The sequence below is a fragment of the Ambystoma mexicanum genome, chromosome 4p (assembly GCF_040938575.1).
Source record: "Ambystoma mexicanum isolate Mex_15411 chromosome 4p, UKY_AmexF1_1, whole genome shotgun sequence".
Lineage (NCBI taxonomy): Eukaryota > Metazoa > Chordata > Amphibia > Caudata > Ambystomatidae > Ambystoma > Ambystoma mexicanum.
The window spans coordinates 1,007,664,384-1,007,690,805 of record NC_090927.1 but is presented as its reverse complement, the minus strand read 5'-3'; the positions used below and the strand labels follow the sequence as shown (position 1 = coordinate 1,007,690,805).

Below are 26,422 nucleotides of genomic sequence, written 5' to 3'. Positions count from 1 at the left end.
AAGCAGTATGCTGATATTCAATGGCTTAACTACAGCTGAAACGGAGTACCTGGTGTAATACAACGGTCTCACCCAAGTGTGCCTTCAGCCACTTGACTAATAAGCAATAGGCGTGTTCTCACATAGATTCCTGGAACTCAAGTCATTATAAATAAACATTGGCCAAACCAACAGTTTAGAGTTGTGAAGAGATATGAGATGGGCATTTGTCAGGCACTGACAGCATATGACCAGCTAGCCACACCATTTCCCAGCTGTTGACCTCTTATAGCCAGGTAGTACCATTTGGCAGTGCCTGACAAGCACCCATCCCATCCCTACACTAAAGCCAAACCTCTTGGCTATGCCGTTGATTGTTTCTGACAAGGCCAATTTAAAAAAAAGTGCCATTAGTAACAGAGAAGCGTTAGACTACTCTGTTCCTTGGGGGGAGCACTACCCATAGGTTTCCCAGCCCTATTTACCTTACACAAGTGGTACATTTCATGATGCCTGCATGTCTTCCTATATGTTAGCGTCTGGTGTGTGAGGACGAGGGTGCACATATTATTATGCAATGCTAAGTGTTATATCTCCTCTCAGCTTTTCTGCACCACAACAAGGAGTTCTTCTTGAACACTAACCCCTCCCTGTTTATACTGAGAGGGAATACTGTACGATGCACATGCCATGAGAATTCTAAAGTAAACCTCTTCACCAATTTCCCCATACGGTCCCACCAAATGTTTTTCTTTTACCAGGAAGGTATCATCTATCACTATATATATACTATATATCATCTATCACTTATATTACAACTTAATTTACTTTGCCCTACTTCAGTGAGGTTTTGTTCCCTGACACTATTTCCATGTCAGCATATGCATCACAGAATGACGCTCATTATCTCACCCCTATTTCCTTGTGCAAACTTCTAAACTCTCCCTTTTATCGTCACCATGCACTCCTACCGTGATGCATCAGTCGCCCATTTACACCTATCCCTGTAACAACTGCAATGTTCTTCCCTCTCCTCCAGCCCCGAACATGATCTCCAGAGCAACATTCTTTCAACATCGTTGCCCGGGTCTGGTAAATAACATGCCCTCCAAGATTCCATAAGCCAAGCCATTGCCAGTCCATGGATCGAAATAAAGATTTGATGAGCAGGAGCTTAAAGCAACTCTTGGATATTAAGCATCATTCAGTAAGCAGGAGATACCTCGGGGGAATGCTACTAAACAGTGCTCCGCAAATTTCACTGGTCACATGAGATGCAAACTATAACTTTTGTTCATTATAGTTGAACCATTATGCTTTATATGTCTTCTAGATGTGTCCTAATACTTCTTTATACACATTCCCAAGCACATACAATGCGGCAGAGGTTTTTTATATGGCACAAGCTGACCTAGGAAGTAGTAAACAGCGATTGGCAGGTATTTCAGTCAAGCTAACCAGGCACTTCTAAGCCACACCAAGATCCAAACAGATCCCAGGCCCAACAATTTCGAACAATGCACTCTTCCTTTTATACCACACATTGTCACAACTATGTTAAGTCCCCCATGCTCATGCATCCATTGCACATATAGTGTAGCTACTCAAATATTTGAGCACTATTCAAGAATCCATAACTAGATTCCAGTATTAAGCAAAAGAAAGGGAATATAAAAGTTTCATAAGACAAAACAACCTCTGTGTGAGATCCCCCTTACCTTTAAGTGTGGGTTCGTCATTATGTTCAAGAATGTTGGTGACTAGAGTAATTTATGGAAAGAGACTAGGTAATCACTTAACCAGTAACAATATTTATCCATGAGAGTGCGTCTTGGTTATTATAAGTATCAAACGTTGAAGGGGCAGACTCACATTGCATGATCTTGAGTCCCAGGGGGCGAGAGTAAACCTATGTGGTAACATCACTGGTGAGTATACCAACGGAAGAAACTGCTAATCGGAAGAATTAGAGCTACCACTATGCAACTAAAATGAACTTATCTTTCATCATGTAGTGCTCATGTAACAAAAATATTTGATTGCAGAACTCAATAGCACTCCCCATTTTACCTTGGAAAAATGAGAGTTAACTAAGCCCGAGAAGATTTGAATCTGTAACATGCAGGTTTCTGCAGAAGCTGGCTTATTTGCTGGCTTTCTTTCAGAGTGCCAATCAAAAGCTATACCGAGAAGTTTAAGCTGAGACATTACTTAAAGAATCAGAGATGTTAAACTCTTGACAAGCAGAAAGGTAATTGATGTATTTAGGCATGTTAACACAATGATTCCTGGGTCCACAAGTCCTTCCTCTCAAAGTGAATATGACTTAAAAGGTTCCGGTTTTTATTAAATCACATTCTGAACAGGAATTCTAACTTAAGTATGCTCCTAGTCAAACAAATGCATAAACATTAATGGCAGATCTGGCACACAAAGCCTGCCAAATGCTGCACTCAATAGATCCAGGATGTTCAAGGTGGTATCTCGTTCTTCGTTGAATAAGGCATGGAAAAGAATACAGAGAAAAAGCACCAACATAAATGTCAATGTTATATGTTTTATTTGTTTTTGATACTTAAGTAAATCTTTCAAACCTCACTACATCCATGATTGGCAGAAATAATGAAAGGCATGGAATGAGAATATAAAACATGATATTCAAAAAGGCATTCAATGCGTTTTAATCCATCAAGAAGAATGTAAACAGGCAAAATGACCTTTGACGCATCAATTCAATGTATTTTACTTTTTTAAATCTACAATTCAAGTTATTTTTATTTTATCTTGTAAACAACATGAAGGAGTCAAAATGGACAATGAGGTATTACCTATTTTACATAAGATAAATGAAAACTGTTAGACAGTATTTAAAAACATAAAGAAATCAGTGTTGACTTTGGTCTCTAGTATGGTTATGACTATTGATATTATGTTGGTAGGCAATGCATACCAATTGTACCAGTTCAGTTTTGCCACCCGAGCTGTTGCTAAAATTCCCAAAGGATGAGGTAGTCAATATCTTTTTCATAAAGCTGGAAATATGAAATTCTGTTTTGCTGAAAACCTTACTGTCTTCTTTAAAGTTCTGGTACCATAAAACATTTCTGTGGAGCAGTTGCAGTGCTGTTAGTAGAAACATATTCTCAAACCAGCCTGCTACTAGTATTCAACAATTCTCCCAAGGACCACTGCTAGAAACCAGGAAGCACTTGACTGAACATTCCCATTAGTGCCCAAAAATCTGTTCATGGACACAATGGACACAAACAAACCTGTCGTTCATAATGTTACACCACCAATTACAATCAAAATTGCAGATTCCTGACCATAAAGCAGATCTGAGCAAATGTATCAGTTAAAACAAATGAGAGTAGATGGAGTTAGTGTCCAACATCATGCATTTCTGCTCATTTTACAAAGCTATGCAAATAATTACACTAATAAACTATCCAGAAAACACTACTCAGTGTTTTTAACCAACTGTTGATTCTTGAGAAAAATATGGCCCAGACATTTGCAAAAAACAGGCTCTACTGTTAAAAAAAGACAATACAATCTCTTGACAAAATCTAATAAGGTAAAACAGTGCATCAGGAGATGCACTTATCCTCAGCCTTCACCCCGATTAGTTTGAAAGCCATAAAGAGGGGCAAATCAAATATATATTTAAGATAATAAACATTTTTTGCAGCACACAGATAAATTAATTTAAATTACTTTGAAAGACTTAATGAGATTTCCATACTTTTATCATTAGAAATTATATAATCAATGTTACATGGGGCATTAAAGAGAAAATACGAGCTTGGGTAGCGCCAACAAGGAAGCACAATTTCGGTATTACTATGAAGGAATGTTTTAACACATGTATGTTTGTAGTTAATTGAGCCTATATGTGACGAAATATGTTTTACCCTACACAATTTGATTTTGTTCTTTAAATGTTGTAAAACAATCCAAATTGGCATTGAATACATTTCACTTATCTCAGCCCACTGCAAAACAATACACATTATGGAATATTACCTTGCTCCAAGCAGGAGAAAGCAGGCTTCTATTAACTTCACCCCACTATCCAAATGCCACTCCACATATGATATTGAATTCCCATACAAAGTATTATGCATGGCTTTTTAATCTCCCTTTTTCCCCACAATCTCTCACCTGGACTTTCAGAATCTCGTGAGGGTATGGTAACTAGAACACTGCTCATACCATATACAGGAATTAAAGGCTGCTCATTAAAAAAACGAATAAGGGGGTTATTGAAATGTTGGATTTAGCATGGTAAAGAGGGATATGTACATTATCTTCCTATGGGGGATTCATTTTCTTTTGCTAATCCCTTGCCACTTCTCTTATAGGATGTTTGTCTTTTAAAACGAATTGTGCAAACTGACATAGTTTTTGCTTCATGACATACAAAGGGCCAATTTTCAAAGAAGTAACTCTGTCTTACCCATACTTTAAACCTGTAGAGGGCTATTTGATACACAGACGAAGTGACTGTGAGTAATTGACCTACTCTGAAGTTATTAAGAATTACTCATGGTAACTTCTTTGCGAATTGGCCCCACTTAAAAGATAATTGGGACACATTTTAGGCCAGTTCTACTTACCTTTATAACTAAGGAAACCCTTATGTAGAATGTATGCAATTGTAGCTATCTAGTCATTTGGAGAGTAAAGTGCTACTAAAATGGTCTTAACAGAAATGTGTTACTATTTGCTTAATTTTAAGGGCAGATACACCTTAGAAAGAGGGACCACAGAGCATTGTAAAAATTAAGAAGCTGTACATTTACCATATATTATTATCAATTTTCTCTATGATTTATGGGCAGTGCTGTATTGGTAAGGCTTTTTCCACATGACATTGTGGACATATTCGGGATGTCACCAGATTCCCAATGCTTTGGAATCTAAAGTGAATTAATCCAGAATATGTCCCAGTCCTCTTTAAAATCGATCGCTGGTTGCTAGCACTGCCTCTTTCTAGTAGTCGGTGTGTCCAGTAATGTATAAGAAGGGATGTCAATAATGTCAATAACCAACATGAAATATATTCAGTAAACTGTTGATAAGACAGCTACCCTCTGCTTAGAGGATTGGCAACCAAGCTTCATGGTTACTTCTGGGTGTCACATACTGGCAACCAAGAAAACAGACTGGGAAATCTTTACAGACTCTGGTCTTTCTATAAATCCGAAAATAAGTCTGTTGTCTGGGGGGTAGGTTTCATCAGACTAGGTCACAGTACAGACCATTTTCTCTCCTAGAAAGTGTGCGAGTGGCCAATATTTATCGTTACATGAAATCGACCATGACACTGAAGAACATGAAAAACAGTTTGTCTGGCAGCCAGGGATTCCTATCAGGAAGAGAGCAACAAAAACAGTTTACCATGTTCACAATGCATTCTGGTGCCATGCTCCCGGAGTACCTCTAACTCAAAATTGGATTGTAAAACTTGATTGCAAACTAACGCATACCTTTTACCTCTTATAAACGTAACTAAAGAGAAGGCATGTCTCAGCTTGGTTTCCTCTTCCTTGAGGCTTATGAACAACACTCCTCTTGTTTTGAGAGCATACTCAAAGATGTGCTTGTATGCGTGCCTACCACCGGAGAAGATATGCTTTATGATCGTTTCCTTTTGTTCAGAAGCAATTTCATTATTGCCATAGCTTGAAGGAGTCTTGAGATGTGGGGATTTAAACATATGTAAACTACATTTAGCATTGACTACTAGAAAACTAAATCATATATTAAAGTCAAACTGGCATATGTAACATGTATGTTGTTTGAGCTATGGGTGGACATTTTTCTTTGAGGTGAAGCTCTTTGCCAAAACTATGAGAACCCAAGGTGTCGGCAGGGTACGCAAAGAACTTGAATTAACATAAACCAATGTGAGACCAATAATATATCATAGAGTACCACGGGGCAGCTATTTTGCAAATGTAAACTGGTGTAGATGCCTCCAAGTAAGCCCAATGCAAATCTCAGAACTGTTAACAAAAGCAAGTTAGTGATGCTGGACAGCATACATAGACAACAAGATAGCTGCACTGAATTTTACCTCATATCTTACCAGTACCATTGTAGTGTTCTTGATGCAAAGAATGGCCATTACTGACTAATTTGACAGCTTATTAAATGGATTCAAGCTACCCATACAATGAGTTTCTCGAGTGCTTGAATCCAGAAATTACTGCCCAATAAATTACTGCTGAGCACTTTAATTGCCTGCTACGACAGGTTACAGTTTAAAGTTGTTCTATTATACTGTGTTAGGAGCTTCCTCACTAAGGTTCTTCAAAATCAGGCAGAATTATCTCCCATTTAAACAGACTTGGGCACAGCCGATCAAGGCTATTGAACAAAGAACAATTATTTTAATATCTACAGCATGTTATCTACCTATCAAAGAAAGTTTAAAAATAGATTTTATAAAGCAGGTGCTCGTACGATGGTCTTTTGAAAATTATTCCAAAATCGGCTTGAAATCTTAATGATTTACCCGTTTGCTCTCCTGTAAAACTATAAATCGCTATAGTAAGAAGGGCAAAAAAATCGAAAAGCCTAGTATATTTCTGTCTGGTCCCAAGAAGGGAATAAGACTGATATACCAGTCAGGTAACATTTCCATTTCAAGACCAGATTGGTTCCTGATAGATTGAACTTTACGGCTACACATCACCAAAAAGCTATACAACTACATAAAGCACATTACTTTTTACAGCAACCAACGAGTTGTATGGTGAAACTATAAAGCTGGGGTTACAGTTTATACCATTTCATATGTTATTCGGTCCAGCCACATCAAAGGACGTTTATTAGATTGTGTCGGTACTGCTACACAAGGGCAAAGAAATTTGCATAGGCAAGATGTGATAGCTATTTTCATGAATATGCCGTAGTTGTCCGGAATAGTATCACTATATTTTTCAGGAAGTTAAATGGAGGCAATATAACATGTCCACTTTAAAAGACGAATGATCCTTAATACCCGCTTTACCCGACACCAATGTGTGCTTAAAATACCTTAAATTGTTCCAAGGATGGCACAAGGGCTAGAGCAACAAAGCCAAGGGCCAAAATCGCTAGTAAAAGATACAATCCCCTACCAGCTGTATTGCGACTAAGCAATTTCCCTAGCAAACCCTGTTACCCATATAAAAAGTTTTGAGAGTGTTCCATTCTCTCTGCTTATTTATCTAGAACACTGCAAAGTTGTTACATATTAATTTGTTCTTGTAGAAGAGATAAACTGCTTTCAATCATCTTCACTTAACTGGAAAATATTTAACAATGGAATTTAGCAAAAATTATGGATATCTAAAATTCTGTGGTTGTAAGCAAGTTGCTACTCACACTTCAGCCTCAGAAATATTGAACCTATACCAAACACTGATGAAATAGGATTTACAGCCCATTGGAAGTGGTGGTGTTATTAGAAATACAGGGAGACATACAATAGTGAGAATTAATGTTACAGGAAAGTAAGTTCATTTTCTCTTATTCTAAATTCCTTTAGTAAAGCCGGACTATACAAGACAGCACGATCTAGTAAGTCGGTTACTGATCACAGACATAATGTAACCTCTTTTACTGAGTCATGCCAGATAAGTAGTGATTAAGAATGGAAAAATTGGCTCTGTTGTTTCATTCAAACAGATTTCATAATCACCACATGTGCATAAACTGTCACAAAAATGGACAGGCCAGGGGTGTGCCTATTAGGCTCACGTAAAGAGGTCTGGGTATTATTAATGAAAACAAGCTTGCGTTGTTATAGTGGAGCGTTGGCTTTTATACTGAGCTCTATGAGGCAGGTGAGGGAGTAAAAACGGGTGCCCTGCTCACTCTGCTCCAACAGCAAACTTGCCATATTTTTTATATTAAGATGGTGAGCTTGAGGTGGAGAAGGGCACAGTGATATATATATTAGAGCGCACAATTAAAACACATGTATCAGAGCGAGTAACATACATGAAGACAAGAGACAGGAATTAAGCTACATGAAAAGAAACAAGATTTGGGACACAAAAACGAGAGCCACAAGAGGAATGGAGGAAGACTCTTGAAAGCGAATGAGAGATGGAATTAAACAGACTTACGTCAAACATGTGCAACAACTTACCTCACTGTACTACTGGTATTTCCCTAAGATGGCGGACATGTTGTGAAAAGCACTGGCACTGTAATATTGCAGTCCATTCTATGGGCCTTATTACGAGGCTGGCGGTAGCCGTGCCTGTAGTACAGGCACAGCTACCGCCGGTATTCATTTTTTTCCGGCGCCAAGAAAAGGGCAATTACCGGGTCATTACGACCTTACCAGACCCGGTTAATTGCCCTTTTCTGGATGCCGGAAAAAAATGATTCCCCATTTCCATTTGAGGCCCATACGGCTCAATGGGAATGGGGAGGGTGGTAGCACCGGTACCGTTAATGTTCTGCTCGCAGGTGCCGGTACGGCCACCAGGTCAGACCTGGTGGCTGCAAAGGCACCCGCAAGCAGAACTCTTAGTTTGCCCGTACGATAACAACGGTACCAGCAAGCTTACCGGTACCGTTGTTACTGTACCGGCAAACTCGTAATGAGGTCCTATGTCTATTAAATGGGTGTAGACAGAAAAAGGGGCCTTGCAACTTGCTGTGCCTCGACTATTTACAACATAGTCACCAGCCTTATTTTTTCCTAAAGTGGGGTGCAATAAGAAGCAGCATTGTTGCCCAGAAACATAGAAAATACAGAGCGTGTGTCCTATATTTTACTCCAAATACTGACTACATGCAACCTGCAGTAGTTGTGCTCTGTCAGAAACGGGCACATTGAGGGGCAGGGGGCAATTGTTAACAGATACTAAAATCTAAAGTCCCTCCATATGTTAGGTATACCAGTATGCCTATCTCCAAATTGGCCAATCCCACAAAATGGAGTATGGCAAGGGAGTGAGAAAGGATAGTGAAAGAGCCATTCCAAAATCCATGGGCTATTTAAATAGGATACATGTGGGGACTCACCTGCAATTTCAGTTAAAATAATGAAGAGTTGTCTTTATATACCAACACTTATTTCCAAAGCATTAACAGGATGAACTACCTCAGTCCTCGAAAAGAGATGGCCGCTAGCACCAACATTTTAATATAACTCTTGTTAGTCATCCTCTGACTAGGGATTGTCTGTCATAGATCTGTGCACTCCCAAGCAGCCTTCTCCCAATAGAAACAAAAAGGTCTATAAAGATAGAGAGAGACCTTAGGGTTTGGGACAAGAAAGGTACTGCTCTGAAAATACTCCCATAAAAGACAAAACATCTGTAGCGCTAGGCAAATTCCCACCCCTCCTTTTCCCCGGTGGACGTTTCTGTTTATGAATCAAACTAGAAAAATGTGTCAGTATCAATTTCCACAGGTCAGACTTAACTCGAGGGAAACAAACAAGGCTATCAGGCAAACTACTCTTAAAACACCATAATAAAGATACTAAAGATATTCTGTGAAATGTTAGGTGATCCGGTGTAATCTGTATGCTGGAATCGTCAGAAAAGAGGACATCCCATGGTTGGTGTGTAAGAAAGCCAAGGTAAAGTTAATTTGTAGAGGGCTACAGATGATTGAGTGCATTCTTTCATTCAACAGCTATTGAGATATTCCTTAGAACTTTAACTATCACCTGGGAAGGGATAAACAAGACCAACCTACTGTTACAGATATGCTGGCAGGGGATGGTGGCATTAGAATTTCTGGCACCATGGCAGAATATGGAGTTTAGTATTAATTGCCTCTACCAACTGCCACACTCTAAGTCTCCTGTACAATTAGGCCTATCTACCACTGAGGAATTTCAGATGGACTCAATAGATGAAAGACTGTAATACAGACTGAGAAAACATTCTGTGTGAAAACCCAAATACAAAGTAAAGTTTAGTGGAGGGCATGGAAGAGAAAGGGATTGCAGATGATTGCGTTCTTGAGTTGCTGCTATACAGACCAGCATCAAACTCAAGATCTTTAAATAAGTCATCTTAAATATTAATGAATTCAGAAGACAGAGCAGAGAATATTCTAACAGTGTCCTGATCACAGTGTTCTAGAGAAAGCATTACATTCATTTGGTGTTCCTGCTGCTCTAAGACTTATCTTACAGTTCCTAAGACTGAACTTTTTATTTGTTCTAAAAGTTATATCTTAGGGGCAACTGGAAAAATATACTTCTTTGCTCAATCACATATTAACCCCATCCCCTTGCAAAGACTGTGCTGCTGTTCTCCTGTTTATGTGAAAAACGTGCAGCAGTTGTGACCTACCCGACTTGCAGACAGGTATTAATATAAACACAACACCATCCTTAAAACAACTGTTTCAATAGGATATGATATGGCATTTGCAAGGCGTCTATACACAAGTGTTTCAAGGCGCAAAAGGAGCATAAAATCAAAGCGGTTGTCTTTTGTGAAACAAGCTGTATTGGCCAACTCCTGTCAGTGAATGTCCAGAAGCAAACACCTATTTAGACTCAAAGGCATACAGGAGACACAACAAATGAGATGATTATAACAGATAAAGACCATGATGCTATAATCCTGGAGTACAGGGTTACTCTATAAGGAGCAGGGCCTGTGGCCAGGATGAAAATGAAAAACTACAGTAAGACCAGTCTTCATTATTAACTGGCAAAAGTGATATCTTTACCCTGAAACACACTCACAATAAACAGCCTTTGAGACAGGAATAGATGCGGATGCACACTGGAACATGCCTCCATGCCTGTCATGGAGTTACCATCATTAAGGGTATTTCCATGCAGGCATTAAATAATCTGTCAGAACCTCAGTTTGGCATAACTTCTTGACGTGTAATGTCCAGACATTGGGCAATCCAAAAAGCTTCTCATGAATAAGTTGGAGAACAAATATACATGTGCAGTACTGTATACTCTAAAATAAGATTTGAGTGGCAAGAGTGTTTCTAAAAAATATGTTGTCTTGTGTGTACAAAAGCTGGTGCACATCTGTGGTTACTCTACTTTTAAAGAACTACTACACATTAATCTCGTAACAAGATTGTCCATATGCAAAAGAGGAATACTTTCCTGTTTTGGAATGCCTAGAAATAACTGTATAGCATCAGTGTCCAGGGATAGGTTTGTTGTTGCTCACATATCTGGATTTGAATCCCAATCTGGAATCTATGGGCGTCATTACGGGTCTGGTGGTAAACTGCCGGTAAAACCGGTAGGTTGCCGCCGGACCCGAAATTAATTACCAGCGCCTGACTTCCCGGTAACAGCAGGGTATTCCGACACCGGCGGCCGAGAAGTCAAGCACCGGTAATTTTGTAAGTCCTCATTCCCATGGAATCCCATAAGACAGCAACGCCGGTGCTTCTGTGAAACTCTGCAGGTGGGTGCTGTTCCGCCCGCCAGGTCTGATCCTGGCAGGCGGGACAGCACCCGCCCGCAGAGTAGTACTGTGCCGTCTGGAAACACTGGTGCCGGTAGGTTTACCGGCACCGGTGTTTCCGGACTGGCACAGTCGTAATGAGGTGATATGTGTTATTTCAGAAACAGAGGGCAGGTATGCATAGTCCTGGAACAGCACCGCTCAGTGTTTCAGAAATTGAATATGATTGCATCATCAATGCTGACAAAAGAGAAGCTTTATCCTTCCCCACCCTAAGCACAAATGTAGGAAAAATTAGGGGAGAATTGGAGATGTGTGAATTTATATTTTTGTGTATAATTTCAAGAGTGCCTCATAACCACATGCCAGCCATAGCTTTAAGCGACTACATGTTCTTATTACCATTTTAATTTTTTCCAGATTCTTTGACAGAAATTGGTCCACATACCAATAATTGCTATGGCTGTATTTGCCTTTTTCAAGACACTTTCCTACAGTTAAGGGTAAGAAAGAGTGAGGGGTGGCAAATGCACGTACGAGTGTCAGATGGGGTGGAAGGGATTTGGTCGTCCTCTCAGAGACACAAGCCTACTTTAAGCTAATAAGAACCACAGAAGCATATGCAAATTCTTTGTTTAAGCCCCAGAATCACATTTTAACCAAAGGCCCTTTCACTGTAGCACTGACTCAAATCAGCGTGCTTAAAATATTGGTAGTGCCTTTTGCATATTACTTTACAAATATTTGTGTACATAAAATACAATAAAGTAACATTCAAACAAATGACTGTTTTCCTTTTTGTCAACAATGAGCAACTTTTCACCTGCTTGAAGAACAGCCATCTGTGATATACAATACTAGTTAGAGGTGTACTCAGTTTGACATCATTGTGTGTGTGTGTGTATTTATTGACTAGAGTGTTGAAGAGAAATGTCCCTGTATTCATAACGCAGTCACATGTACAGAGATGATATTTACCGTAGAATTAACAACCACCTTTAAGGTTGTAGCAGCACAAATGTATGCTATGCAGTACGTATGAGGTAGCCTTTTGCTGTAAACACAACAGTCTTTCTTATTTCGTCACCTATGCACATGTTGTGAATACAATACTATTACACATTCAAATAGGTATTCTGTAAAGAAATTGTGCATAAACATTTTCACATGAAATTAAAATACAAAAAGATTGATATCTGATTATCAGAAACATGGGTGTATGTCAAACTCAGAGGTAGTTACTGTGATCAGTACATAATACTTATAATATAGCTACAAAGGCCTATGTCTATTTGGTTTGATCAGCGTAAGCAGTTCAGTGGACTATTCTGTAAAAAGGAAAATAAAACATATTCCCTGAGCAAAGTTATTTGTCCTGAGTAAGTTATGTAACAGTGTTATATTTTTAATATACAAAAATAAAACCTATTTTAATCACAAGATAGGCCTGGTATGTGCTTTTTACTGTAGCAGTTCAGCCAGGTGTGTTGTACACACACACACACACACACGCACACGCACACGCACACACACACACACACGTTGACATCTCCAGATTGCAACCATTCATGATTGCCTAAGCACTGAACATTTTCTACTTGTTAACAGGGAAAGTCCAATTTTCCAAAACAATTTTTCTTGATTGTTTTCAAAGAAACTTTGGTTTTTATGTTGTCAAGTCGGCCCACAAAGTTTGCATTTTTGCTTATTCACCTGGGTTTCGCTTCTGCCTGGTGCTTAATCCCACATTGACTGGTCTACTGAATTAAAAAAGACATAGATGCTTCTCATTAGATAAGGACGTATGTCTCAATAGATACATCACATTCAATATTGTCAGTAATAAAAGATGCAGTTCCTTGATAGGAGCAGCATGAAAAAACACTGATGTTCTCTTAAACAATGTGCAAGTGTAGACTGTCCGCAGTCAGAACCTGCGCAGGCAGGTTGCTGTATCTGTTGTACACAAAAGCTGAAGGAACTGCAATGAAACCCTCACTATAAAGGCATGGAAGATGAAAACACTTTGCCATCGGACTGTGAGATATGTGTGCCATTTTACATCCAGTCAGGCAGTTTGCTAACCTGTGATTATCCTAGCTGCTGAACACTTGCCTCACATTTTTAACACAATAGACCATCTTGCGCGTGGTGGGTCCGTCTCGTCTCCGGAGAAAACACTAGATGGACAATCGCAGGTGTCAAGATTTTAAACGCCGCTTTTCAGAAAATTGAATTAAATGGAAAAACCAAACAATAATTGTACGAGTAAGGTTCCAATCGTAACTACTGAACGATGATCTTCATCCTTGTAAAAGCCGAAAATTTGTCTATACACAAGTAAATCAAATTTTTAAAAAATAGACCATCATGTGACAATGTTTACAAATGCCCATGCTTATTTCAGGTCAATGATTGTAAATTAATTTCTTTTGCATGAATCAGAAATTGATCCTGTAAAGGCGGCTATTAATTTTGCATTTAAAGGTTCATGTAAAACCCATTTAGGGTTTAACACTGCTTTTTCTTTGTGTATTCGACTGTGCTTTCAACCACAGTTTCTGTAAATGCCTATAATTGCATCCTTCAACAAAATGAACAAATTTTCTTTGGCACACAGTGTAAAGTTCAGAGTGCTTCGGCACACACGAGAACACAGATGTTGAAATGCATCCCTGAAGCTGTTATTTGCACATCCATAAGGCTCAGAATCCACAGCCATTATAATTTCTGCTTGGGCATTCAACAACTAATTCAGGGTCACGAAGGTTGGTGATCACCGCATTCAACATAGGCGGACACATCTGCTGCAGGTGCCTTTGCATATACCACAATCAAATTGTACTTAAGTTAAACTGTGCATGCCATATAAGCACAGTGATTTAAACAATACCTGTACGTTCTCTGTGAAATACAAATGGCTGCTGGAAATCTGCTGTGTCATTTGTGCTTCAGAAACTACCTGAAAAACATACAACAAAAAACATACAAAATCCCTAGATGTTTTCATGAAGGAGTGAATCCTTGCAGGGAGATGTTCGCCATATGCGCTTGATGCCTGAACATGGGTAGATTTGAAAACTGCAAGATCCTTTGGTTTGCGCACAAGTAACAGAATGTTAGATATTCCCACAATTATGTAGTCATGAAAAACATTTCTTCAAGGTGGGAGTTTCCAAAAACGAATTCCTTGTATATTGCTCTTCCATGGTAAATTAACTGGATTATGTTTGCAAATGAGAATACTCTGATCTAACAGTGTAACGCGTTAACAGAGGGTTATCAAAAAACGTCACCTAAACATCAGGCGTAAATCCTTAAATTGTGTCACAGTTCTTGCTGTGTTCACTGTCCTTTCAAGTGGCTTCCAGTGGTATATATGGTGGTATTTGGGGTAGGACGCAGCTGCTGCATCTTTATACTTTGAGCACACACAAGTAAAACACCTGCACAAAACCTCAAGTGAAAGAACACCGTCCACTCTGCATGTGCATATGTAATTTGCTTGGAGTGATTTTTCGGTTTTCTTTACTCTGAATGTTTATTTCACAGTTCCGCAACAGTAGTAACAATTTCAGGTCAGCTGCTGATAGTGAAAAGGCTTCCCCTTGTACTGGCATGAGGTAGACGTCCCAAAAGGGTGGAGGAATAAGTAACCTTAAAGACAACGCTTTAAGTTTTTTTTCTTTTCTGCACAGAAGGCCCCTTTCTGCTTTGTTCTTCAAGCAACGGGGACACCCTAGGTAAGGGAGCTTCTTGTGGTGATGTGCCTGAACGCTCTGGGACCGCAGGTCTTCCCATCTGTGAATATGGTGGAGATGAATGGGCACGGGACCCGCTGCTTTCCTGTGGTGAAGTGGAAAGTTTGGCGTCTGCTTCAGGCCTTCCCTGAGAGCCAGCAGGATACTGAAGAACAGTCTTAAGAGGGCAGTTAGCCACCATGTGTGTGACACTCTGACAGTAATGGCACTTCTTTGGCTGAGGAGGTAGATTACATTCCTTAGCATGATGATCAAGGCCACCACAATTGTAGCATCTGTAAGTAGAAAAAGACAAATCAATGCCAGAGCTCTGCATCTTTCTATAAGGATTAATTTTGCATAGCAAATTAATCTAACTACAAACTGATGAACACATTTCCATTTTGTAAAGATTGCGATTTTAGAAGTAAAACAATGTAACCAAACGTACTGGATACATGCAACTGTTTCACTGGGGTCCAATCTGGTGTGAGGGTCTGGGGCGAAAACAATCAAACAGAACAAGAGGGCATCATGTGCCAACACAAAATTTTCCTCACGTATATGCTCAAGACTCTTTTCCATAACCTTCTTTCATCACTTCACCTTGCACAGGCATTGTCAGGGGACCCACCAAAAGAGGCCGATTCAACTTTGGTAGGAATTACTATATATAAGGGAGTAACATTCAGTATGTGAATCTACAACTTTGTGTGACACGCGCACTCAGGAAGTTTTCAGGCCAATTCAGTTTCTTAACCCTTTATGGCAAATCAAATGAGCATCATCAGTGACAAAATGAGCATCAGCAGTGACGGGTAAACAATCACATTAAATACAAAATGTTTTAAAACAAATGGGTGCAAAGCTTGCTACTGAACAGAGAAGAACAAATTATTGACCCCTGTAATGTTCTTTCAACTAGATGCTCATCCCATGGATTCCTCATCTTAGAAATATCCATATCCTGCTTTGCAGTCTTAGAATTTTTTCGAAAGCAGAGGGGGATGTGCAGCATCGAGTTGATGTCCCTCAACAGTTACCATTCCAGCATCTGGGCGTCGATGATGGTATAAATAGCACACACTGCGCCTATTGCCTCAGTGCTTTATTTTTCACTCTTTCTGCACGGCCGACTTGAGGATTAAATAACACACATGGGTTTTGAAAGAGAGAAGTATATTACAACGTTCACCCACAATCAGAGGGGTAGGGTGGGAGGGCAATGAGTAATCTATGGGAGGAACATCTAGTAGAAAGAACATTACCTGGGGCAAGTCATTTGTTCTTCTAATGGATTGTGTCCTTCCACAGATTCCTCATTTTAGATAGACTCCCATAGCAGTTTTGCAGATGGAGCGGGGAGAAGTGGATTTTTGTAGTGATCAGATTACTGATTGATTAATATTGTGAAGAACCGCTCTTACAAATCAAGCCTCTTGGCCTGACAGTGTCAAAGCAGTAGTGCATTGAGAAAGTGTGGAGCGAGGACCACGTTGGGGCATTGCAAATGTCCTGCACTGGAACACCTCTTGGAGAACCAAGGTAATTGCCACTTCTCTGGTGGAATGAGCTCTTAGGTTCTCACTGACATCTTTTCCCCGCAATGGAGAGTAGTACTCCGAAATGCAAAGGATGATCCAATGCGATAATTTGTTCGGTCAGGGCTTGGCCTAGGTTGTGGCCAGTATAATCAATAATTGGTCATCCTGCATGGTATTTGCCAATCTAGAAATGTAGAAACTAAGAGCCCTTTTTTGGGTCAAGCCTGTGTAAAATATCTTCCCCTTAAATGGGTGAGGCTGTGGATAAAAAGCTGGTAAAGTTATTTTCTGTGTCAGACGGAATTCAGACACCACCTTGGTAAGGATGGAGGGACAAATCGTCAAAGCTACCTTGTCCTTGGAGAATATAGTAAATGGTGGTTTGCGTGACAAACCTTGTAGCTCACTCTGCGAGCAGAAGTGATAGCCACCAAAAAGAAGATTTTTAGGGTTAATCAACCAAGAGGACAAGAATGGAGAGGTTCAAATGGAGCTTCCATTAAAAATGTTAGTACTAGGTTCAAATCCCAGGACGGAACCAGGAAAGGGAAATTATTTGTCAGTCCTTGTACGACAATTGGAATCTAAAAGTAAGAGCCCTGTTCTGGCGTGCGTTTAAAAATGGATAATACCGGGCAGCCAGGGGTTGGGGGTAGGGGTGTGTTGGCTTGACCAGCGGGCGGCAGATGAGGTCCTAATTCTATGAGGCTCCCGCAACCACCCATTGAAATCTTCCATTATCCTGTCGACAAGCTACATCCGTCGACTCCTACTTGGAATCTGAGGAAAAAAAGTCCCAGGATTATGGGAATATCCTTCTTGATTAATGAAACCGCATAGGATTCCATAAACTTTGATGTTTCGAGAATGAGAGAAGGACGTCCGCCTTCAATATGGCTACCGAGGCACAGTGAGACAACAGAGGGACGCCGAACAGACAATCCAGAGCCTGCCCAATGCCAACAGTGAGACGTGGGGAGACATGCCTGTTGCAGGGAACGTCCCTCCCCGCAGAAAAGTCCCGGGCTGAGAGACCATTGGCCGGCGCAACAAATATTACAGGTTGACAGGCAAAAACAACAGAAGCCTGACGCTGGGAGTAGCTCACGGAGAGTGCCTGCCGGAAGCACGGCAGTGTGTCGTGCCATCGGAGACCGGGACATCTGACCCTACTGGTGGGACGGAGTGCGGTCAGAGTAATCTGGTGAGTACTACCCCTTCACAAGTGATTCATGCGTTAAGGTGCTTGCAAAACTCTCCTCAAAAGTAAATGTGTTCCGGTGGGGAGCACAGAAAGGCAAATCAATGAAGGTGCAGCAGCTTAACGAGAAAGCGGGAACTGAGAAAGGAATATACATCCTGGGGTTTTCAGCGCCTGTAGATTATCTTCCCCAGTCCCCTCGGCAACTACTGTGAAGAACCACCCCAGGGAGCAGCAAAGGAGGCCAAGAGACTGAGGTCAGCCTCATATGTCACATTATACTAAGAAAGGGCCCACCACTGGAACACTGGGCGAATAACACAAATAACGGATTCATCTCAATATATGCTGAGGTTGCCCTGTTGTAGAAGGGGAGTATAGAAGTTGTGACATGAACGGAGGGATACATCAGCATTGCCTCAAATTCACTGCCTTTAATACTTTACTGTACTGATGAGGATAAGCGCAGAGCTGTTACGTGTTTCTGATGGGGGGCAAAGGCAGACAACCAAAAATTGATAAATATGCAACCCCAGTGATGCACCCACAAACTCCTGTGACTGTATCTACCCCAATACCCAATGAAGATGCCTCTACCAATCTGGAAGGGAAGATTGCACAAAGCCTACAGGCGGTAGAGAGTTCCAGACTAGCCCTTGAGTCTAAAATAGGTACTATCGGAGAAGAGCTGAACCTCAGAGCGGACATGCATGAAACCACACAAAAACGGAAGGCTATGGATCTTAGAGTCACGACGAACGAAGGAGAGATTCAGAATCTCAAGAAACAGGCTTCCACATTGCTAAAGACGTCCAAGGCCTAGATGCTTGAGCAGAAGACTCGGAAGGACGATCAAGAATAAACAACCTTGCATCGTTGGCCTCCCCGAGGATATAGATTACTATACTTGTTTGCCAACATCCCACATATAGATTGCCCTTTTTTAAGATACTGGACAGTAAGATGGCGGAATTACTGTAGGCTGGGGGATGACAAAGGGTAGCGCTCACTACATTGCGTGGAAAGTATCAAGATGGGGGAATTGGCCTTCCTGATTTTGAGCTATATTTCTTAGCATCACAGTTGCAACATGCTACTAGATGGGATGCCAGAAATGCGGGAACCAACAGATTACTAATAAGTGATCCCTGGAGATACTATACAAGGATGGAATCACTTTGGAGGTAGATGGGAAGATCAGATGCAGCCTGCATAACTCAAGTGGTTAGACAGTTGTGGAACAGTACACATATTAGCAGTTAGGAGAGGGATACAGCACCGATATATACCTAAGAGTGGATGCTAAGGTGGAGGCGATCATTAAAGATATGGGCAATGCTAGATAAGCTACTGCAGGATGTCTCACGGTGGGAGACCTATTTGAAGTTGGGAACCTGCTACAATTCACAGTGGGACGAGATGTTTCAGATACCGAGGGAACAGTTCTTGAATTTTGCAAGGCTGACAAAGGTTTTCGCGAACAAGTGGAGTTTCATACCAGAGGAACCCCCAATGACCCCCACTGCCCACACCATCCTAACCTTAGGTACCTTAAGACATACAACATCAAGGTTATACGCTGCATTACAAGATAGTCACACCCAGACCCAGTTGAAGATAAATGTGAAATGGGAAAGGGATATGGAAGTAACGTTCGAACAAAAAACGTGCAATAAAATATGCCTACAGATTAGTAAAGTATCCAAAAATGCCTCATTCAAAGTAATTCAATTTAACATCTTGCACCATGTTTATATGACCCCCAGAAACTACAGATGATACACCCGGATATTTCACCCAGCTGTCCCAGGTGTAGGAAGGAATCAGCTGGGTTCTGTCATATGGTGTGGGAATGCCCAATAATACATGATTTCTGGCACAATGTGACCAATAAAATAAATATCCTATTGGAGGGCCAGCTGGATTGCTCTGCTGAAATTTGTTTACTGTGGGTCCTACCAGGAGGAACAAAGCGGGGCATAGGAAGAGGCCAACAGCATTTTTATTGTCGTTAGCAAGATGCTGAATGGCTATCTCCTGGAAATGTCCCGCAGATCCCTTGTTGAGCCAACGGTTGCTAAAATGGGTGGCAGTGGAGAAGCTGATAATACAAGAGGTGTGATATAGGAGACAGCGACTTAGAGCTGGCATGGGACACACTCCTCAAACATTTAGAAACCTCTACCGATGATCTACCACCCTGAACATAAGGCAAGAGCGGATATTGGGATGATCCTGAGGGAGACTAGCAAGGGTACATAATATTGACCGACATTGGGCTTATTTACATTAATACAGTTCGAATGGACTCGCATTGTATGGTTTATATATGGAATGAAGCTGGACCAGGAATGTGGTGGGGAGAGATAAAAGGTTGACTTTATTTGTATTACCTTATGGTTTGTACTTTGTTTTTAAAACACAAATAAACAGATTTTTAAAAATGGATAACGCTGCCAGGTATCCCTTGAGGGTAGCCACCTGCAGCCCCTGATGAGCTAGGTGCAGCAGAAAAGAAAGCACTACAGGTGTATTACAATTCAAAGGAAAAATATCTTTAGCTCTACACAAAGCTGCAAAACGTGCTCCAACGGCAGCTATATAGTGTTTTTGTTGCTGGTTTTCTGTCCGAAAGACCCAATCTTTATATCTTAACCTCTCAGAAGTCAGGCGTGAAGGTTCTGAGTTCTAGTTCCTGGGTGAAGAAGGCCTTCCTCTTGGGAAAGTAGGTCTACTCTCATGAGGAAGACGGAATGGAGAGCATACCAACATGTATAGAAGGTCCAGGTACCATGTCCTATGGGGCCAATATGGAGCAATTAGGATAATGTATTTCCCAAACTTTCTCAACCTACTGATGACAAGAAGAATGATGAGGACTGCTGAGAATGCGCACAGGAGTGGACATTCCCAGTTCACTACGAACGTGTCCCCCAGAGCGCCTCACAGAGAAAATTCTGTGGAGCACAGGTCACATATCTTATTGATACTGGACGTGAACAAATCTACTTGAGGGCAAAGATCTCTAGAAGGTCTTCCCGAGTCAACGCCCACACGTGGGAGATTATACTCTGCCTGCTCAGAGTATCCACCATCATATTCTCTTCTCCAGCTAGATAAACAGCCAACAAAGAGATCATGTTTTGTAGAGCTCAAAACCAGAGCTGCATTCAAGGGAGGACTGGCACCATTTGGCCTGGGGTTCAGGGGGTGGGGCCTGAAGACAATTAAGTGGCCCATTTGCAGCCTAGCACCCTCCACTCCAGTCATGGACCACAATTCAGCACCCCCTCCTACCTACCACCGGCCCCAAACCAGCATTCAAACAGCAGAACTAATATTAAAATATACTTAGCAATTAAAACACATGAAAAACAGCAATGTAGTGCTGTAAAACATAGCAACCAATTTATTTTAGGGGAAATAAGACTCTTAAAACAAATAATCAAATAATGAACTCTGGAATCCAATGCATAAAACAAACATGAATGTGCAAACCAAATATAAAATTCACACAACAAATAAATAACAATACGTCCTTGTTTTCAGTATCATTCAGCAGCATTGGTGTATTATATTGATTTTTTATTACATTTTCATTATCAACAAATTAAAGGAGATATATTATATTTCTAAAACTTTTAAATCAAAATCTTTGTTGACACCGTTAACAAAGCCCTCATCAAAGGAGAACGTGTATGCAGAATGTATAGCTCCCCTGGAAACTGGACAAGTTACAGAAGATTTCCCTCTAGTGACATAATTAGTATTGCATCAAGTAGGTCTTGTCCCTATGTGGCCCTAAGTCGGAAATGTATGCGTTTTAGTTTGTCAAATCTCCCACTTCTAGGTCCCCGTTTATTGTATTACTGTTGATCTGTGAATCTGTGCCCCTTTGTGCTCTCTCCCATTTCTAGGTCCCCTTCTATTGTGTTACTTTGATCTGTAATATGTGCCCCTTTAAGCTCCCTCCCCATTTCTAGGCCCCCTCTATTGTGGCTTCTGTTGCACTGTGAATCTGTGCCCCTTTAGGATTTCTCCCAATTCTAGGTCCCTTCTACTGTGGTTTCTGTTGCACTGCGAATCTGTGCCCCTTTCGGCTTTCTCCCAATTCTAGGTCCCCTTCTACTGTGTTACTGTTGCTGTTGCTGTGTGAATCTGTGCCCCAATAGGCTCTCTCCCACTTCTAGGTCCCCTCTACTGTGGTTTCTGTTGCACTGTTGTAGTTACTATTGTACTGTTTTAAGCCACCTGACCCCCACCATTGTGCTTCCTGCATTGTGGCGGGGGCCATGTGTCTCTCCTTTCTCTTCCACTCCCACCTCCTCCTCTCCTCGCTCCCTCTATGGTGCTTTCAGTTTCTCCCATCTTCTCTAACTGCTACTCCTATTCTATCCCTCTCACTAAGTCTGGAAGGAAGAGGTTCAGGAGGGACATTCTGGTCTCCAACCTGGACCTCCCTATTGCTGATACTTACATCATTGCTTCCTCCAGATAGACTCTCACCGACATCCACTTTGTCATTCCATCACCAGACCTATAGACCCTTCATATGGTCTCGGCTCTCTCTCCTCTCTCTCCCTCTCCCATTAATGGTAGCACTCAGTGGGAGGCCCTCTTGGCCTCCTTCTACTCTGCCAAGTTCATCATTAATGTCTATCTGAATGGTACCGTCTTGGTCCAGAGGCCCTCAGCCAAATTTCCTACTGTTTGACAGGCATCTCCCGAGTCTTATGAACTTCCTTCCTTCTCCTGCTATTCCTACTAGCACCTTGCTGTCTCCTCGGCCCACTCTCCGGCCCCTGTTCCACTTCCCCTGGGTGCACCTCAAGCTTGTGTCCCCACTCCGGAAGTCTTTCAAATGTGGCAACCTGCTCCATCGCCACTCTGAATTCTCGCTCTGCTGTCAAACACACCTCAGACATCTGCCACCTCTTTGAAAATCTTGACCTGGATGTCCTCGTCCTCACTGAAACAACCAGCTCTGTCAAGAGTTTTGACACTCCTCCTTGACGGCTACAAGATCATCTCCAAGCCCAGAACCAACCGACCCGCAGGAGAAGTAGATCTGATATTTCCTGAGTGGCCCCCTGCTTCTGTCATTCCTACGCAGGCATACTGCTCCTTTGAATGCCTAGTCTGCAGGCTCCATCTCTCCTGGCCTATCTGTGACTGTGGCCACTAACTACAGGCCTCTTGGCCAGGTTGCCCTCTTCCTTTCACAGTGGGCTGACCTCTACTCTTCTCTCTTTGCCCCTACCTCTCAAATTCCTCTGAGACTTCAATATCCACCTGGATGCTTCCAATCCCTCCTGTGGACTATTCTGCAACCTCTGCAACAGCTATCTCCTTCCATTCAGCCCTCTGATCCGACACACTCCGACATCCCCTCCCTAACCCTCTCACCACTTTTCTCTCTTGGACTGACCACTTCTACTTTCCTCAAACCTGAAATTATCTATCCCTCAGGCAAAGCCCACCCCAAACCTGCACTGTCACCTACCTTCATGGTCTTACGGCCCTCTCTAATCTGCATCTATCTATCTTCAGCACTCTGGACATCCTTTCCCCTGTCATGAGACTCCAGCTGAAGCCTACCTCCAAGAGCAACTCTTGGTATGACTCTGACCTCGCCATCCTGAAACGCAAGTGCAGGGTGGCTGAGAGGAAGTGGAGGGCGTAGGGCGCATGCTCTGACAGACTGGCCTGCCGCCTGCTCCAAAGGCAATACAGACTCTCTGTCCTGTCCAAGAAGAGAGCCCACATTCAAGCCCGTGCTGCTGAGGCCTCCAAAAACATGGCCAAACTCTTTAAAATCTGCAAGTAACTGCCCAATCCTGTTGCAGTCTTTACCTCTCCTGTTCCCTCCCAGACCCTCTGTAGGGCTCTACGCCTCTCAAATCACATTTAAAACACAGGCTATTGTGTCCTCCATCTCCTCTTCCTCTCTCAGCCCCTCTTTGGCCAACTCTCCCTCCCCTCCTCCTTTCTCTCCGACAACACCTGACGAGGTTTCTAAACAAGTCCGATCTATGAAAGTTTCATCCAAACAGGTGCTCTCCTGCTCCTCCAGAACCATTAAGGACCACAATGACACCCTCGCTCCAGCCTTATCGATTTCTGTAATCACTCTATCATCACTGGAACTTTCCCCTCTTCTCATGCACTCCCTTGTGCACCCACCTCAAGAACCCATCTGCCGATCCTACCTGTCTGGTTAACTATCGCTCAATCTCTATCCCCCCATTCCTGTGCAAACTCTTGGCAAAGCTGGCCATCTCCCAGCTTACCATCCACGCTGAATATGTTGGTTGTCTCCATGACCATCTGTCTGGCTTCAGAGCTGCCAGAGGCATGGAAACTAATCTCCTGAACAGCCGTGAAGATGTGCTCTCTAACCATGATTCCAGCATTCCTTCTGTCCACATCCTCCTTGATTTTTCCTCTGCCTTTGACACGGTCAACCACACCATCCTGATCGACTCTGTGAGAACCTGGGCATCATGGATCAGACACTGTAGTGGTTGTCCTCCTTCCTCTTGGACCGCCCCTCCCAGGTCCAACTTGGTTCCTTTCTCTATGCTACCTCTCTCTCTCTACCTGTAGCATTCCCCAAGGCTCATCCTGATTTTTCAATGTCTACTTGGCCCTTTTGGCCCACCTGATCTCTACCTTCTCCTCAAACTTTCAGTGTTATGTGGATGACACTCTGCTCTCCTCTCGGCTCCCATCAGCCTCCTCTCCTCTCCCGCTCATTCTTGACTGTCTATCCACGATTCAGGATTCGTGTGCCTCCAACAATCTCTGCCTTAATGCCAGTAAGATGGAGATCCTACTCATTGGGACCCGTGCTCCCGCTTTTCCTCTCTCACTCCGGTCGCCCTCCTTGGGTCCTCTACCCTCGTCTTTCTGTGACGCAAAAACCTTGGTGTCATTTCGACTCCACTCTCTCTTTCTCTCCTCACATCTATGACGTTGCCAAGAAGTCCCATTAGCAGCTTCACCTCCTCAAATGTACTCTTCCCTTCCTCACCTTCCCCCAGAGGCTCACTGTCTCCAGAGCCCTGGTTCTCTCTAGGCTGGACTACTGCAACAGCCACTTTCTCAATCTGCCTTCCGCTTCTCTCCGACCTCTGCAACTAATCCAGAACAGGACTGCAAGACTTATCCTTGGCCTCACGCCCAGGCACCGTATCTCTCCAGCCCTGAAATCTCTCCACTGGCACTGGTGGCTGCAAGGGTCAGATGCTTCGAGAGGCAGAGAGTGGGGGTAGATCTCTTTCCTCCGCAGGTGCCTCCCCCTGGAATGGCCTCCCTGCCCCTCTCAAACTTTAGCCGACCACCTGAAGTTCCGGAAGTAGCTCAAACTTTCCTTTTCTCCTCTGCTACCGCTCTCTCCCTCCATGGCTGACCTTCCTGACGGACTTGCCTGCTGCACCGACTGGCTGCTTGGCTAACCTCAGAGTCTCACTGGGTGCCAGGCTCTTTCTTGATCAGTCTCCTGTGCACTGCCTTCGGGCCTAGCATGCTCTTAGGGGCTGTGACTAACCTCTACAATCCCTTGCCTCCAGGCACTTACCCAAAGCCGCACTGCCCTGGTTGCACTTACTCAGAGCAATGCTACCCTGTTTCCCCTTCCCTTTCCTGTGCACTTTCCAACCCCTTCCCCTTGAACTTCTCGTTCTCACACTTGCACGATTTGAATGACACAAGGCCTAGTAAGATAGTTGGTCTTGTCCTCCATCTGTCTTCCCTCCCTTGTCTTGTCGTGCCTAGAAACACTTGTGTAAAGGCGCGTTATAAATTATCATATCATCAAATGCCTTCTCACATGCAACTTGTGTAAAAGAAAGAGTCAGCAGATATTCATACACAACAGAAAGGTTTTCATAAACTGAGCAAAGATTATACTCCAGCAGCAATCTGTGACAGCAAAGGGATTGTTTTTTGCATGACTTGCAATTTGCTTGCTGTTGCATGTCATGCTGTTTATAGAAACCCCAGTTATCATCTTTATCATCCCCAACAGCAATAGTAACTCTATTTTGCTCTCTTAGCTCATCTTCTGTAAGATTTGGGAATGTGTTGGTCTAGCACTTCTGGATCTTTGCAGATGGTCTCAAAAAACGAAGATCCAGGTATTGGGAATCAAGAACCAGCTACCTATTTTCAGAAAATCTCTGTCAAGATTGATCAAGAATGATTCTAAATACATCAGCTCGGAAAAGTTGTTTTTCATCAGTAGGCCATTCATCAAGTGAGGACTCTCCAAGCATACGTTTTTTACCTGCAACCATTCTCACTGGAAGCTCAGTTTCCATTTCTACTGAGTTTAGCACATCATTTTCAGACATCAGGCCATTCATTTTCATGGCAAATTGTAAAGCCTTTTCATCTATAAGATGGAAGTACATTTTTTACAGTTGGTCAACTGCACTTTTCACCAGTCTCCATGCCACCATAAAGTAAATCCAACTAGTTTGTGGATACTTTGAAAATGGACCAATAACTTCAAAAATAGGCAGTGATATGTTTGCTGATAAA

At 42.2% G+C, this 26,422-nt stretch overlaps 1 protein-coding gene across 2 annotated transcripts in view; it reads right to left on the bottom strand.

Moving 5' to 3' along the window:
* Positions 1-2,516: 2,516 nt before the first annotated feature.
* The window catches only part of LIN28B (lin-28 homolog B), a 982,932-nt gene continuing 959,026 nt past the window's right edge, over positions 2,517-26,422 (bottom strand). For both annotated transcript variants that reach the window (XM_069606591.1, XM_069606592.1), the window contains one exon: positions 2,517-15,429. In XM_069606591.1, the coding sequence (XP_069462692.1) occupies positions 15,066-15,429 (364 nt within the window). In that variant the 3' untranslated portion in view covers positions 2,517-15,065. The remainder of the gene's footprint in view (positions 15,430-26,422) is intronic.